This window comes from Centroberyx affinis, unplaced genomic scaffold, assembly GCF_046629955.1.
Source record: "Centroberyx affinis isolate AG114_WGS23_722 - 3 ecotype Tasmania unplaced genomic scaffold, CSIRO-AGI_Caff_v1 ptg001541l_1, whole genome shotgun sequence".
NCBI classification, from domain to species: Eukaryota; Metazoa; Chordata; class Actinopteri; order Beryciformes; family Berycidae; genus Centroberyx; species Centroberyx affinis.
Window position 1 is genome coordinate 392378 of NW_027279997.1, and position 16682 is coordinate 409059.

The window sequence follows — 16682 nt, forward strand, 5'->3', positions numbered from 1 at the left end:
AGGCAACGGAGAAAGCGACCGAGAATGAAGTCATATCCCTAAGGAGGTTGGCTTTAGTGTTCCCCTCATGAACAATCAATAGAAGTGGAAACATTTTTTTGCGTTACCATCCACTGTTCGATGGATGGAGGGCAAGATCACTTTAGATATGACTATATCTAATATGTACGACAAACGAAAGGCAGTTCTTTCTACTCAGTTAAAAGCATGCATACACACACCTAAATGGATGTATGTACACTGCACACCCATGCACTCCCCCTCCATATATCTCTATCATGCTTTCTCTCTCTCTCTCTCTCTCTCACACACACACACACACACACACACACATACATACCAACATTTCCCCCAGAATTTTATTATTGTCCATTTGAAAAAGCCTCTGAAACAGCATTTAGACCATCATGCAGCACTGAAACTCAACATTGAAACCCATTGAAAATAAATTATTTTTGGTTAGCAGCTCCTTAAGGTAGGGTGAGCACCTCACCTAGTCAGTGGTACACACACACACACACACACACACACACACACACACACACACACACAGTATCATCACTGACAATATGGAGGAGTGTAATAATACCTTGGGGAAATTAGCTGATGGCAGCGGCTCAGCTGTTTCCCGGTCTTACCTGGAGGGATCGGCTCACAGAGAAGCCAACCAAATATCAATAAGGGTGATTTAGCTGTGCACCGCTCAAGGATAAAGAGCTTATGCATGAAACCTCTGGAAATACACTTGAGCTTGGCGTGTAAAATGCTGTCGCTTCAAGCAAATCCCTGATTAAATCCCCCAAACACGTTTAGTTGGCTGTATGAGGGGAAGCTTGGTGTTGGCTCTGAGGCACCGTGCCAACCATGGAGGAGGACAGAAAGGAGAGGGGGGGAAGAGAAAAGAAGAGAGAGAGAGCAAGAGAGACCTCGTGTATAACTGGAAACCTACAATACAGTACATTACATGCTGCAGATGAGTCTGTTTGAAGTCTGCAATGTTAATGGGTTCCCTCGGGCTTGCATGATCCTCTGAGTGCTGCAACAGTGACATTCTCGCAGATGATGCCGCTTTGGAATATGGCTCTGACACTGGAGGGGGAGTGCTGAAGAATGAGTAATGCAACCGCCATCAGCGTTAGAATTAATTACTCAATACTATCATACATAAGGCTTGGCACTGGTAATGTTGCTGTTGGCTGCCCTTTAAGTGTTGGGCAAGATGAGTTGAGTCAAAATATTGGTGAGAGGGAGAGAGAGAGAAAGATGCTCGGCACTTGGGCGTCACACCTTGTTCCCAAAGCCAACATCACTAGGAAAGCCTGCTAAATGAAACATCACGGTAACATCTGTCATGCTGGATGTGGAGCTACAGTTTCTGTGAAGAGAACAGGACAACACTGCCTCGCTTGGATCATTAACTTTTATTACCTTTCCCGGAAATCTCTTCATTTGGCATTTTATTGCCATTTCAAAACTTAATGGTTGTTTTGCAGGGATGCACACACACTCATGTCAGCTGTGTCCACAGAGAGCAAATCAAAAGCTTCAGCAACACAAAGTAGCGTTAATTCATTGCTGCAGCAACCAATGTGTTCATGATTTTAAAAAATTATGATCCTAAATACCTCATTAGACTCCAGTAGTCAATCGTTTCATGGCTACTAGTTCATATACCTTTCTCCTTTCTCTTGTAGAGTAGAAACATGGCAGTAAGCAGATGACAAATCACATTGATCCAAACCTGTTCGCTCTGGTTCATCTGACTGTGCCTCGGCTGGTACTTTACAATATCTTTTGACAGTATACAGAGAGGCAACACAGTTGAATGAAAGCACAACAATGGTTTGCCCCCGAGCTGTTTACCAAGGAGTAATCAGCTTCGCTACGCATCTCATTAATGGAGGCTGACTCATGTCGTTCTGAATGTAAGCCTTGAATTAGGATCACACGGCCTGGGAAATGAAAGGATGAGGAGAGAAACCGAGGTAACAGAGTGACACCGCAAAAGGATCAGTAGCGCTCGTCTTGTGGAATGTAAGATTTTGCTGTACATATAGAAGCAAATGTTCATAAATTTTAGTGTTCATGCATGATTTATGCGAGACAGAGTGGCCTACACTGATTTTTTTTTTTTTTTTTTTAGTTAGAAAACTGCTCTAAATTCTTTTTTTCCTTCTTTCTTTTGTGCAAGTCTGAATAAACACAGTCCTCTTTAGACAGCATTGAGAACTGCCAGGAAGGAGAGGAGGCTGGTTTCACATGGACTAAGCTTAAACCAAGACTAAATAGCTTGTTAAAATGTTGCTAGTCTAGGACTTGACTTGTCCCTAGAGCAATGATACTTTTTTTGTAATTCTGACCATGAAAAACCTCTTTTTGTAAAGCCCTTTGTTCGATAATATATTCCTTTGCTATATTTTAGTCAGCAAATCACGATGATAACATCAAATATAACCTCTTAAAAGGATGATACCTTGGTTTGGAAAGGTAGTTAGCTCTTTGAAGTAGTGACTGTTTAAGGTTTTGGAAGTAGGGCAACTCTTTCATGTGTGATTAGGTGTTCTTGAGCCCATCCACAGTTAGAGAGAGACAGAAAAAGAAGACAGAGAGAGAGAGACAGAAAGAAAGAGAGACATCAACCTTGTAGGCACACGCCGTGGTCATCCAGGACCCTTCCCACACACTCATTATGTAAGCATTGCACAGTTTAAATGTACAGTATAAGCTGTTCACAGGTTGAAGAAAGCACTGAAGTTCTGCAGGAAGGAGAACAGCGAGGAGGAAAGTCTGCTGTGGGAGAGAGAGAGAGAGAGAGAGAGAGAGAGAGAGAGAGAGAGAGAGAGAGAGAGCTGAAGACATGACAGTAGAGAGGAGAGAGGAGGTGAACGGAGGAGGGAAGGAAGGCAGAGTGGATCAACAGAGAGCAGAGGAGGATGTACAGTACATGTCACTGCTGTCGAATGCAGTCAAACTGCTCGCTACAATCAAGCCGACACGGAGCTGTGGCTGAGACGCATGGAGCCGGGCTTATTGGCTTACCTCAGCATTGCACCACAGAGAGACTGTCACTGGATATTACCATATGGACCGCTGAGCCAATTTTTGCCACATCAGACTGGATAGGGACCGCTTTACATCCCTCCATACTCCTACTCTCCAACCCTAAGGACAGACACTTTTCCCTCTTCCTGAAATGTGTCTGTGCAGCACTTCACTGTTGGAAACATTCACATTAAATATGAATAGCCTTAATAATAAATGGAGGCTCTCAGAGATTGCATCTCTGGTACAAAAAAATGTGATCCAGTATTTGTGACACAAGGCTTTTAAGATTTCCACTGCTCACTTTAATGTTTGGCCGCCATGCTTAATCATTTGGGAACAATTTGATACCACATACTGTACTTTTCCTGCTAATATTGCCCACTTGGTATCACAGCACATTTCTTATCCATTCTGTTTGTCATGTGGATATATGATACAGCATTTGTTCTATTTCTTTAGCTATATAAGACAAAAACAATTGAACAGGTCTGTGTAGACCTATACTTTGGATGTAATACAGTTGTATGTTAGACAATGTGTTATACTGTTGTTGCCAGATGTTGCTGGATGATATTAATATCTCAAGGATACATAAAAAGTTTCATCTGTAGAACAGTATTTTAAGTCAAAGTTTCCTCTATTTCCTCCTCCAGGGACAAGTGTGCAGATGAGTGAGTGGGGCTGGACCTGGTTTTCAGACTGATAGAGCCGTACAGTTTGGTGGAGCGCTTGGAATAAGCGAAGGCCTTTCTCCGGTACATCTCCCCCTTCCACATGGAGATCATCAGCAGCGTGGAGAGCACCACGCCGCCCAGCGTGAGCAGGCAGAGGCCCGCTATTACGCACCGATCCAGGTGGGCTCCAATCCTGGCGCTCTCCATCTCCAGCTTCTCCATCTCCCTCGCTGAGACGCTCTCCCGGTCCACCGCCACGTCCCGAGGCACTGCGTAGGATATGATCACCAAAGAGATCCCGGTCACCAGGAACGTGACTGCACTGATAAACCCGTAGTCTACAGAATTCTCTCTCTCCGCGAAGGAGAGATCCTCCTCGGACAAGAAGGAGAGCTCCGGTAACGCCTCGGCGCAAGGCTCGCCTTTGCGCACGGTTCTGTGGAGACTTTTGCAACTCGTCTCCGGGCTGACCAGTCGCAGGTTAACATTCTCGTCGATGTAGGTGAAGGATGTCTCTAATTCCTCGTCGCAGCAAACTCGGACCTTCTCCTCTGTGAGGTGACAGAGTTTAACCTCCGCGCCTCCTTTGCGCGGCGCCGTCCTCGGTGCTGAATGACACCGGCCCTGGCAGCTGCGGGCCGGGCTACAGCCGTCCTCCCCGGGGAGCGCTCCTCCTGTTGATCCGCCCGACTTGCGGACGTGCAGCGCGCTGGAAACCCGATCAAGGACGTCGGGAGCCTCGGGTTGTCTGTCTCCCTTATCTGCGGAAAGCAGCTCTGGAGAAGCCATTCGTTTTTCGCCACCCGCTGGTTCACTCTTAGTCTTCCCCCCGCGGCGCTTTCAGTCCACAGCATCCCTGATAAGAGGACATGCATCAGTTCTAAGTTAAATGGCGCATCTTAATTAGATTACCCCTATTGCAAAGTGTAAATGCCTATATCCATTAATGCGCAAAAACGTGCGCGTAATTTGGAAACTGCACATCGAAATAGACTTATTGCAAACGAGACTAGGCTACTTCAAAGTTGATCCGTTTGTTTTAAAGAAATCCGAGGACCCTTCGTGAAAGGCGCTTAGAGTGGCTGTGATTAGCCAACTGCCTCAGTAGGCTATCCAATTAGGAAAACAATCCACGTAAACCTAGATTAGGCTTCCCCTAATTATGTTTTAAAACGTACACAGAATACATGAGCGAGGCTGGGCTACAACTAGCCTAAATCACATAAAATATAGATATCATAGTTAAAGTCTACTTTCGAGTAAATGGTCTTGTCATGACATCACATGGCAATCAGTCTTACTACTAATGCGAAATGAAACCAAGACTTCCAAATAGGTTTCTATTTTACTAATAATCTATACTTTACTTCAATGCAACAGAAGAGGTGAGGTTTTCCGTATAAGGATGGACCAACCATGCATAACCGTTTTTTTTATTCTAATCCCCAATAAAATCTCCTCAGACAAAATACAAGAGTACACTCACCGCGCTACTTCAGCATCCCTTTTCTTCATATACGCCTTCTTAGACCAAATCGTGGACCAAAGAAACAATGTAGACTGATAAAACGCCTTATCATTGAATATGCTTTGAATATTACATCCCTCCTCGCTGCTGTGGCGGCAGGCTGTACAGAGGGGAGCTCTCCGTTAGTCCCTCCCACACAGAGCCTCAGCTGCCTCGCTGTGGCGCTGAAAGGAGCTCCGCTATCCGTGAGCCGATTGAGATCACCACCAGTCAGTCAACACAAATGAGATGAGGATTTGAACGGCTAAAGGGAACCCTGGGACTTGAAGTTCACGTTTCACTGGCAATGGTCTTCCCTCAAGAAGAAAAGAAGTGTAGTGATCCTGGAATACATAAGATAGGATAGGTTGTCACAGAGCAGCAATAAATCCCTATGGGATACTGTAGGAATAGAGGCTAGGAATGTTATAGTGGTGCCATAGGAGATAAAATAAACCCATAAAATAAAATAAGGCCACAATAAACTTACTACTGAGTACCAACACACACTATAAGTCCATATAGGAGTATTATAGTGATACCATAGGGGCTAAAAATGCCATAAAGTATCATAAGGTCACTGTAAACTGTTGAGTGCCACAGATACATGTTAAATCCCTATATGAATATATTATAATACCATAGGAGATTAAAAAGAAGACAAAGGATGTTAAAGTCACTATAAACTCTCTACTGAGAACCACAGACACACTGTGGGTCCCTGTGGCAATATTACAGGAATATTCTGGTGACTTTTCATCAGGATTAATTCCTTCTGCCTCTGAATTTCCTTAACCAATTTCAACAATGTGGGAAAGTGAATCACACCGAGGTATTGCCTAGTCTATGTTGTTAATGAATGTGTTCATCATATCATTCCAGATAAATTCATCCAGCGGTGCAATACAGGCAACACTGTAAAACTGCATGTATCATGCACCATCTGTTCCTCTGTACCCACAGAAGATTACTGGTCACTATGTCAAAGCCATCCTTTAATCCATGTTTAATCTAGAGATCTGGTAGGTCATCTGATCTGTGACCCCATCTAAATCTTAGGGAATTTCATCTCATTTATTCCTAATATTCAGAGTCCTTGTCGTTAGTAGCTTCTTGCAAGACAGTCGATACACTCTTACACAGCAACTGAAAATTACTGCCTTGCTTTTCCTGGAAAGCGACTTGACAAACTAGAGGCTTAGTGCAGCTCACCATCAACCATTTACTGGTTAATCCCACTTTAAATTGAATATTCATTTGCTCACTGTTCCACCTTATTTAGCACAACCAGGCACCAGCTATAAATATAGCCACCAGTTTGCCTGGAGTCAGAGTGGCCGGGTGAATGGCTTTGGCTCATTTCCCAACAAGACTCCATTTAACAGATGAGCAAAGAGAGAGGGAGAGCATGGGACAGAGAGAGAGAGAGAGAGAGAGAGAGAGAGAGAGACAGACAAAGATTTATTCCACCATTTTTGTTCCAGAAAGCAGTTTGCAGAGGACGGAGTGCAGATACTGCCGGGTCATTGACTGATATACGATCATGATGGTGTAGCCTACTGTGTGGTTTGGTCAGACTGCAGTGAACTTTAGTCCATTTTATGCAGAGAGGGAGAGAAAGAGAGAGAGAGGGAGGGAGAGAGAGAGAGAGAGAGAGAGAGAGAGAGAGAGAGACAAAGCTCAAATCTGACTGTGTGCTCGTCTGAGGGGTAACAACAGCCGACTATCAGATGCTATCTGCAACAGTGCACCACTTTTCCTGCTGGCAAGGACACCAGGCTTTAAAGGGGGGTGGGGGGGGCAGCACTGCTAAAGGCTATAAATCCTCATAGTGTGTCTCCTGCCACAAGCATACACCCACAGACAGAATGAAGATTATGAAACATGGATATGACACTGTTCCTGCTTTAGCCTATTGGGGATATCAGACGTAGATGGAGGCAGATGTGGAAATCCTTCCAAACACAGCAGCCAACTACTGGGGGGAAGATGAGTAAGAGAGGGTGTGTGTGTGTGTGTGTGTGTGTATATGTGTGTGTTTGAATGAGTGAGTGAATGAGTGAGTGCTTGCCTAGACATTAGAGAAGTGGGTTTGTGTCCGGACGGTCGCTGGTTTGAATCCTCTGGGAAAATGTGAACGGGAAAAGTGAATGAGGTGAATGATGTAACGCTCTCCCCTCCTTCAACAACCACAGCTGAGCTGCCTTTGAGCAAGGCACTCAACCCCCAACTGCTCCAGGAGCTGCTGGAGCTGGTCAGTGGTCGACAGCAGAAGGCTGAAAAGGTAAGTATGAATGTGTAGAACTGTATGAATATGAAACAGAGCATTGCTGGAAAAGAGCCCGGAGCTTTGGCGACTTTCCCTGGATAAATAAAGATTAAAAAAGACAAAATCATGAATGGTGAATGAGTAAGCATCGGTGAGTATGTGCAGGTGAACAGCAAAGACCACGCAGCTACTATCATGTCTATAATTTATATGATTATCTCACTTTTCACAATTAATTTAGAGGCTTTATCTCACTGGAAAAAGAACACGTATGACGAACTGTCAGTACAGCACATTACCTCACCCCCAGCAGCCAGAGAGCATCTTGAGGTCTCAGAGTGGGTTTGTGTGCCATGGCATGGGTACTGTAGATTATTAATAAGCAGGTGGTGCACAGTGTCACGGCATTGTTTCGGAAGACAGGCACGCAAACCCTCCAGGCGCTTTTAAAAAGCCTTCCAGAGAGGAGAGTGCAGACAGCAGGGATGACAGGGGAATTAAGAGGAAGGCAGACTGAGAGGTTATGTGTGTGTCTGTGTGTGTCTGTGGACAAGAGGGGTAGAGGGTGTGTGTGTGTGTGTGAGGGGCTGTGTGTGGGCCGAGATGAAGGGTTAGGTAACAGACACGTTCATGAAATATTTAGCACTTGGCCCTTCAAGTTCATTTACCGTGGCTTTGCTAATTGAAGCAGTGTGGCTGGCCTCAACACAGACACTGTGGGATAATAGGAAATAATAATGGCTTTCCCGTGCGTGCGTGTGTGTGTGTGTGTGTGTACACGGGCAAAGATTTATACTTCATGAAAAGATAAGACTTCACAAAAAAAAAAACCTTTTGGTGATTAAGCGAGCTGACTTGGATAATTGATTACCACATCTAATCTACCCTTATTCTCTTTATCGTCTCTTTATCATAATTAATGTGATGTTATCCACTCGCCCCACAGCTGCTTTTGCATTATAATGCTTTCAATAGCTCTTGGTGATATTGTCTTTTCCTGTCTTCTGCCTCTGCTTCTCCATCTGGTGCACCAATTATCTCTTATAGCTATTCTAATGTGTCCAATTATGATACTGGCCTAATTATACCACAGGAAACATTTTGTTTTAATGTCGGATTGCATTTATTTCGACAGTTACACAGTCCAATCTGTTAAATTCAGCTCTGGTGTCCCTGTGTGCGCTGAATGGTAAGCAAAGCCAGCGGAGCTATTTAGTATGGGCAAGGCAAACATTTGAGACAGGAAAGGATGAATTTCATTCATTAGGTAAATGAGAAATTCCTGACTTCAGGCCAAATAAGTCATTTATATTTGGCAAAATGGAACGCGCCAAACACTGAGTAGTCTGCTGGCACTGTTGCCACTGGTAAAAGTTTGCAAAGCTTTAGATTCTCGGTTGTGAAGTTTACCTTGAAATTCCAATTAGGAACAAAAGGACTGCTCTTTTAAAAGCCGCAGTGGATGAATAATGCATGATATTAACACAAAATACAGACATCACAGTTGAGAATTTGTGAATGTGTCCAGTGCTAAGATATTCATAAATTCATAGCCTCTTATTTGACAGGTCTTCATTTTCTCTGGTAGGGACAGACAGTGACGATTCACCTCACAGCTTTCAGTGACTGACTATCCATCATGGCGTGTTTCATGATCTCCAACCTTCGATTATTCTATAACAGAAAGATCCCTGGAGATGAAACATTAGCCCAAAGAAACCTTGAAGGAATGCATTTCATAAATACAAATGACTTTGGTGGCAAAGGGAAAATAACTTTTTCCATGACCCAGGAAAAGAAAACAAGAGCACAAAAGCTCCTATAAATAGACACTTACTCCACCTTTTCCTTTTCCGAAACCATTAACATTTTGCAGGCTAAAGCAGTTGCATTTATTCCAGTGTGAGCAGCCTACACATTCAATCTCACAAAAGCTTTAAAAATGTCTACAATCTCAAACTCAGTATTGATGAGTGACCATAAGTACTGAACTTATTTAACCACTGTCTTCTAAAACATGAGATCTTACAAATAAATGGCATTGATTTCTATATCTTTATGGAATGTGCCATAGTCCAAATGATTATAAATAACCAATGCAAGTCCACCCTCATGTTAAATACTTCAGTAGCAGTATCTGACCATGAGGTGGCAGTGAAGACCCACTATCAGTACTGTAGGAAAGAGAAGCAATGTCAGGATCAGCAGCAGCAGGGCAGGAAAGTTTGCATTGATTTCCACTGACAGCAAAGTTTTGAATGCTATGGGATGGAAACAGTTTGAGTAATGTAGTTCATCAGTATGTGAATCAATGCTCTTCAGGTTATTGTTATAAATGACATACTAAGGACACTGTTTAGTGAAGCCAGTGCATATTCGGTTCATGAATGTGGATGCCAGTCTGTACCAACCAAATGCACTTCCTTTTAAAAATCTCCATAGAATAAAAATGGATCAGTAATGAATCACAGCAAACCATATCCATGCACATTAATGGGATCAATAACCACTTAGAATTGGTAGTATTGCCTGCTATCTCTGAGACCTCCTGTGGATGCACTGTACAAATCACTCACACAGTAATTACAAAATTGCCACCCCCTTTGTGAATCAGGTGTGATTTTACCACATGACCCTCTGGCAGCGAGAACTGATGGTTATCATTGTGAATGAATTAATGCCACACAGCCCCGGCCTGCTAAACCTGTTAATGTATGTGGACGCTCTGATATAAAATCGGTAGACAGATTGTGGGGTTAACCAAGGAGAATTAACTGCTGTGATGATAACAATGAGGGGGCAGGTCAAACTGTGATAATCTATTACACACCGCTGCCTCCGTTCTCTCACATCTCCTAAAAAAACAGCAGCATCAATACTCAAGCAATCTTATACTATAATGTCTTACTGTTTTGCTGTTTTAATCCAAATCAACGAGTTGCACGCAGTCCTAAATGTAGCCTAAATACAGTGTGCGCTGTGGTGAGGTATTCTACCTTCCAGACAGTTTCCCCACTGCCTGCTGAGCTCTGATTACAAAACCAGCCTCCCGGGAAGGTTGTATTGACAATAACATAAACAGCTGCATAACATACTGTACTGAGATCTGAATACTTTTCATCTTCTGCCTCATTATTCTTTAGAGTCCATGCAGCCTCTATGGGAATAACAATCGCACTAATCTGGACTGTGTGTTGAATGAATGCCTAAACCGTCAGTCAGTTTGTTTATCTGTTTGTCTGTGGGGCCTGAACACCGGAGGGGGGGGGGGGGGGGGGGGGGGGTGTATTAATCACAAGTAGTTATATCATGAGCATGTAAAAGCCGGTTTGTTGTTCCACAGAAGATACTCTGCGGATGGAGATGACTGTAGACAGTAAAGGACTTTTTCTCCCTCTCCCACTGAGAAACAGCTCCATCCAACACACACACACACACACACATGCACACATCTCCCTCAGTCCCACTTCCCAATGTTACAGGTGTTTACCCTAGGGACATGTGAATCGCTGCGACGCCACCCAAGGGTGCTGTGATAGCTGTGTGAACACCTACCCCCCTTTTCTACATTGTGATAGCGTAATCTAACTGAACAGTGTGAACCTCCATTTCCTTCCCTTCTCACTGACACATCAGCAGTCATCTGGGTGCAGGTAGACAACAGAGAGAGAGAGAGAGAGAGGTAGAGAGACATAGAGAGAGAGAGAGGCAGAGAGACACCCCGGGGTGCTTTCTACTGCATAACACAGTTGTGGATAACCCCATTATCCTAAATCTTCATTTCCCTGGTAGATTTAACACGGGTTCAGATGAAAGTCAGCCACTTCCAACGAAGACAATAGTGCTAAATTGCAGAACCAACTGAGCTAATACTGGTGTCGTCCACAAAGAGTAAAGCAATACCAGTAGGAAATGTTTAGGCTATTGTCCTTTATGTAATGACATCAATTCAAATCATGCTGTGAGCATTCTGAAAATACAATGCCTACAGTTGTATTTTTCCGTTATATAAAGACTACATCACACCAATTTGACATTTCAAACTTGACTATTTCAATGTGTTTTGCTGGCTCTTCAACACTGAAATGTACACTGTACACATTCTATGAATAGAGGAGTAGGAATCTGTGCAACATTCTTCAGAAAATTGTAGGTTGGAAAGGTGCAGCGTTCTACTGTTATTCTCTCTCAACACCAATGAAAAATCAATGTAATATTTTTTAAAATATTCCAATAGGGACTTACAGTATGTCTGCGGTACTAAATAACAGGTTTATAGTTACCTTATTATACTTGATGGTGTTTTTTTTTTTATTATCTCCGATGATATTCCTGTAATATTCCTATAAGGGCTTAATTGTGTCTGTGGTACTCAACTGTGGGTTTATAGTGGCCTTATTGTTGTTTATGGCATTTTTATCTCCTATTGTATCCCTATGATATTCCTCTATGATACTCAATAGTGAGTTTAGTGACCCTATCATACTTTATGATATTTGTTTTGTCTCCTTTGATATCACTGGAATATTCATATAGAGATTTTTGCTATTATATTTGTGTGCCATCGTTCTATGTTTTTACGTATGAGTTCTTTAGGTATTCTTCTAAAATGTAATATATTCCTATATCTCTCTCTCTATGGTATAACTTTATTTCCTGTACTATCACTTTATCATTCCTATAATATTCCTATAAGGAGTGTGCCTGTGGCACTCAATAGCGAGTTTATAGTCACCTTATCATGCTTTATGGTATTTTTATATCCTATAGTGTCCCCTATGATATTTCTAGAATAATCCTGTGTGTGCCTGTAGTAACTGGAATTTATTGTGACCTTGCTTGATCGTGCTTTATGGTATTATATACATACATACTTACATACATACATGTATACATACATACATACAGTATATGTGTGTATATGGAGAGAGAGAGAGAGAGAGGGAGAGAGAGAGAGCGAGAGAGAGAGAGAGAGAGAGATTTACCCTTTAGGTTTTTCTCTCCCCACTGCTGTTTCCTCCTCACTTACAGTATATAACAGTTACATACTGTATGTACCAACAAGAAAACCCCCTCTCAGACGGGGTTCCTCAGGGCAAAATCTTGCCAAATGGGGAGTCTGTGGTGTGGAGCGTGTCAGTATGGGGGGTCCCTGACATGAAAAAGTTTGGGAGCCTCCGTGTCAGTCTGCTACTTCACCACTAGCAGAGGCATGTGGAGCAGAGAGGAGCTCTCAGTCATGACTCCACTGTCTGATCAGTGAGACTGGAGCAGGGCTTGGAGCTGCACCTCCTCTCCTCTCTGCAAACTTCAACCAACCACCGAGGCTGGACTCATTCAGAAACAACCTCTTCAAATCTAATCTATTTTCATGGAATATGTGTTTCTTTTGATGGCTTTGCAATTTCAGAATTTTCATGGAGAGGAAAAGGCATTACTACTGGGTTATTTTGGGGGTGAAATTAAGTTTTTTGGTGGACTTAAAATCGGGCTCTCACTGGACTTTTAATGCCCGATTTTTGCAATGACTTTTCTTGATTTTTTTTTATGAGGTCTACAAAAAGACAGAGCTATAGTTTAGCCCGTTATGGAAAACCTCACCATAGATAACATTACTGTGGAGAATGACACGTCGGTGCAAGACAACCAGACCCTGGGCGTTTGGACTGACTACACTGCTGAATACAAAGTGGCCAGCGTGTTTTTGGTGTCTCTCATATGCGGGGTGGGGATAGTGGGGAACGTGATGGTGATACTGGTGGTCCTGACCACCAAGCACATGCGGACCCCCACTAACTGCTACCTGGTGAGCCTGGCAGCGGCTGACCTGATGGTACTGACCGCCGCCGGGCTGCCCAACATCACTGACGCCCTGTACGGACAGTGGGTGTACGGCTACGCGGGCTGCCTGGGAATCACCTATTTCCAGTACCTGGGGATAAACGCGTCCTCCTGCTCCATCACCGCCTTCACCGTGGAGCGCTACATCGCCATCTGCCACCCCATCAAAGCGCAATTCCTGTGCACTTTATCCAGGGCCAAGAAGATCATCATGCTGGTGTGGGCTCTCACCTCCGTCTACTGCGTCATGTGGCTCTTCCTGTCAGACACTACAAAGTTAGTTTACGACAATGTTGTCCTGCTCAGCTGCGCCTACAAAGTGTCCAGGAGTCACTACCTGCCCATTTACTTCACGGATTTCGCGGTGTTTTACGTGCTGCCCCTCATGCTGGCCACGGTGTTGTACGGACTGATCGCCAGGATACTTTTCCTAAACCCGCTGCCTTCCGACCCGAAGGAAAACACCAAGAAGTGGAAGAAAGAGGCGAGTCAGAGAGGCAGGATGATCGGCACCAGCTCCTCCAGCAGCACGACGGCTGCCTCCCGCAGACAGGTGGGCTCCGGTTTGCTCATTAACATGACGTGCAGGCTAATGACTGTGTGCGTGTTTGTGTGTGTGTGGGGATGTGTAGGTAAACCCTCTTAAACTCAGGTTACCCACTCAATTTCAGCGTTTACCCTCCTTTTTATTTACATCACTGTGTGTGTGTGTGTGTGTGTGTGTGTGTGTGTGTGTGAGAGAGAGAGAGAGAGAGAGAGAGAGAGAGAGAGAGAGAGAGTATTTCCCTTTGGTGTAAGGATAAAAACAAATTGTCTTCTCCCACCTGTAGCAAACTCACACTACTACCCAAGTGTGTTTCAGTATCTGCTTCTGCAACACAGTCAATCGCTCTAAAACACCCTGCAAAGAGTCCCAACACCTTAATATGCATAATGAACAACAATGAAAAATAAACATAAGAACATAATGCTATAAAGGCACAAGCAAAAGCGTGCCGTGCAAGACATGCAGGCAGATGGGAGAGGTAGATGTTTGTTTATCAGATCAATGGAAGAAGCCTTCCTGGAATGACGGGAGGTGTGGTGGCCTGAGGGAGCTCCATGGTCTATTGGATAGTGTAATCAGCTAACCCTAACTCAAACAGGCTTTTGGCTTTTTCTCTCCATCTCTTAGGAAACCAGAGGAACAATCAGCACTTTTTATGGACTGCATGGTTAGGGTGATCATACAGCCATTGACCAAAGCACACACACACAAACACAACAACAAACATTTCTGACTGATCAGCAATAACCAGCCATTGTGGACATGGTTCAATCCATACCATTTACCAGGGTCTTATTGAATTACCCAAAAGGTCAAAATGTAATGAGGATCCAGGATTAGGTATTTTGCTCACTGAAGATGCTGGCAGTGCCCCTAACCAATCCAATTAGATTCACCTCACTGGAGCTGAGACCCCACAACATAAATATGGATAAGATCTAATTACATCTCAAGTTTCATATCAGGATTATCACCTACTGATTATATCTGCAATGAACAAATCCAGGCTTTGTCGGGTTGTGCATATGGATTTTGTTTTGTCAGTCTTCCTTGTTGCAAATGAATCAACAGAACGAGCACACATCGTCTGAATAAATAATGAAATGTCTTTGCTGCTGTACTGTTAGGGCCAAACCAGGCTTTTATTTTCATCTCATAATATAATCACTTTTACACTAATCATCAAAATGGTTTCATAAAATTTTGTGACATGAGCATAAACTCTGAAACACAGATGGTTATGGACACAAATTCTGTGAAGATTACGTTCCTCCACCATAAATTGGATTATGGGACAACAACATGAATTGGACATGCCATTTGTTTGTAACGTGAAAAGGTTCACTAACAGTTAAGTTTAGACAAGTAAACAGCTTTGGTTAAGGTTAAGGTTAGGGTTTGAGTTAGGTTAAGGCAACTAAAATAATTTGGCTAAGGTTAGGGAAAGGTTTAGGACATGGTTAAATAAGAAAAACTTTAGCTAAATATTAAAACTTCATTGACAGCAGAAATCTTCTTGACAGGGTTAGGAATCAAACCCGGATCATCAGAGTTGAAGGCAAATATATCCACCCATCCACTCCCACAACCGCAACACCCTGCTCCACTGCACTATTTCTATGTCAGACTACTACCTGTTCCTAATCGTGCCTCCTTCACAGGCAGGGAGCATGTATTTGCATTTCACAAAGACCAGGCGCCAATCAAGGACGGGCCCTTGTGGTGTGCTTGTATATCCCACATGTGCTAGAAGAACACTTGACTTTTGATTTGAGTGGCCAAAAAGTGGCGCCGCTTACCATCTTTGTCTGTGATTTTATGTTTGTTTTTAACACACGATTGCATTTTATCAGGTGACGAAGATGCTGGCTGTGGTGGTGATCCTCTTCGCCTTACTTTGGATGCCCTACCGGACCTTGGTGGTGGTCAACTCCTTCCTGGACAAGGCCTACCTGGACACCTGGTTCCTGCTCTTCTGCCGCCTCTGCATCTACTTAAACAGTGCCATCAACCCGGTCATCTACAACGCCATGTCCCAGAAGTTTCGCGCCGCCTTCAAGAAGCTGTGCCACTGCGGCCCCCAGCGCATGGAGAAGCCCGCCTCTTACAGCGTGGCGCTCACCTACAGCGTCATCAAGGAGACGTCCAACGGGGAAAGCCCCGACCACTTTACCACCGAGATGGACGAGCTGACCACGCCGACCGATCAGTTCCTGCCCAGGAGCATCCTGCCCACCACCAAGAAGATGTCGTTCGAGGGGCCGTCCCTGTCGGGGAGCGCCGTCAAAGCCTGAGTGGAAACCTCTTCGCCCCCTAAAGAAGGACAGCTGCTGAATTTCTGACAGTTGCACAGTATGGATTCTCTCACCCGCTGAGATTTTAGAGAAGGTTTAATTGAAAGTGTTAAGCAGCCAAAAAAAAACACTTCCAATTTTATCTCTCCACGGGTTTTTTTCCCTCTTGCTGGAAATGTTTCTTGTTTGAGAAGATCATTTGCCAGAGACCAAATTATGGCATCAAAGAAGTAGGATGTGATGAGATGGGTTGCCATATAGACCTGTAGAAAGCACACACTTTTGTTTTACCATTGTTTTACCTACTAAAGGGAGTCAAGGGGGTCATCATGAATTGCTCATAATACAGTATATTAATATGTGGAGCAGCGATTCTCAATTCGGAAAAAGAAAAATCTCCTGCTAGTGTCTAATTTCAGTATCTGCCAATTCACAGGATGTGATGTAACCACCCCTTGTGCTATATTGTGCACTCTCTCTGTAGAAACCTGGCATGGGTGTTAGA

At 43.8% G+C, this 16682-nt stretch overlaps 2 protein-coding genes across 2 annotated transcripts; one reads left to right on the plus strand and one right to left on the minus strand.

The window, feature by feature from the left end:
• Nucleotides 1-3665: 3665 nt before the first annotated feature.
• Nucleotides 3666-5323, minus strand: LOC139650738 (transmembrane protein 74). Its single transcript, XM_071527480.1, has 2 exons — nucleotides 5206-5323; nucleotides 3666-4575 (listed from the first exon to the last, which is right to left on the minus strand). Exon 2 carries the CDS (start codon nucleotides 4506-4508, stop codon nucleotides 3666-3668), a length of 843 nt encoding a protein of 280 aa, XP_071383581.1. The 5' UTR covers nucleotides 4509-4575; nucleotides 5206-5323.
• A 7759-nt stretch (nucleotides 5324-13082) lies between these two features.
• trhra (thyrotropin-releasing hormone receptor a) lies at nucleotides 13083-16177 on the plus strand. Its single transcript, XM_071527472.1, has 2 exons — nucleotides 13083-13889; nucleotides 15737-16177. The coding sequence occupies exons 1-2, from the start codon at nucleotides 13083-13085 to the stop codon at nucleotides 16175-16177; spliced, it is 1248 nt and encodes a 415-aa protein (XP_071383573.1).
• Nucleotides 16178-16682: the final 505 nt, after the last annotated feature.

Bases quoted from the DNA above. Each gene is read 5' to 3' on its own strand.
- LOC139650738 (XM_071527480.1), bottom strand. From the start codon at position 4,508: ATGGCTTCTCCAGAGCTGCTTTCCGCAGATAAGGGAGACAGACAACCC.
- trhra (XM_071527472.1), top strand. From the start codon at position 13,083: ATGGAAAACCTCACCATAGATAACATTACTGTGGAGAATGACACGTCG. The intron at 13,890-15,736 runs GTGGGCTCCGGT...GCATTTTATCAG, and splicing joins CGGCTGCCTCCCGCAGACAG to GTGACGAAGATGCTGGCTGT.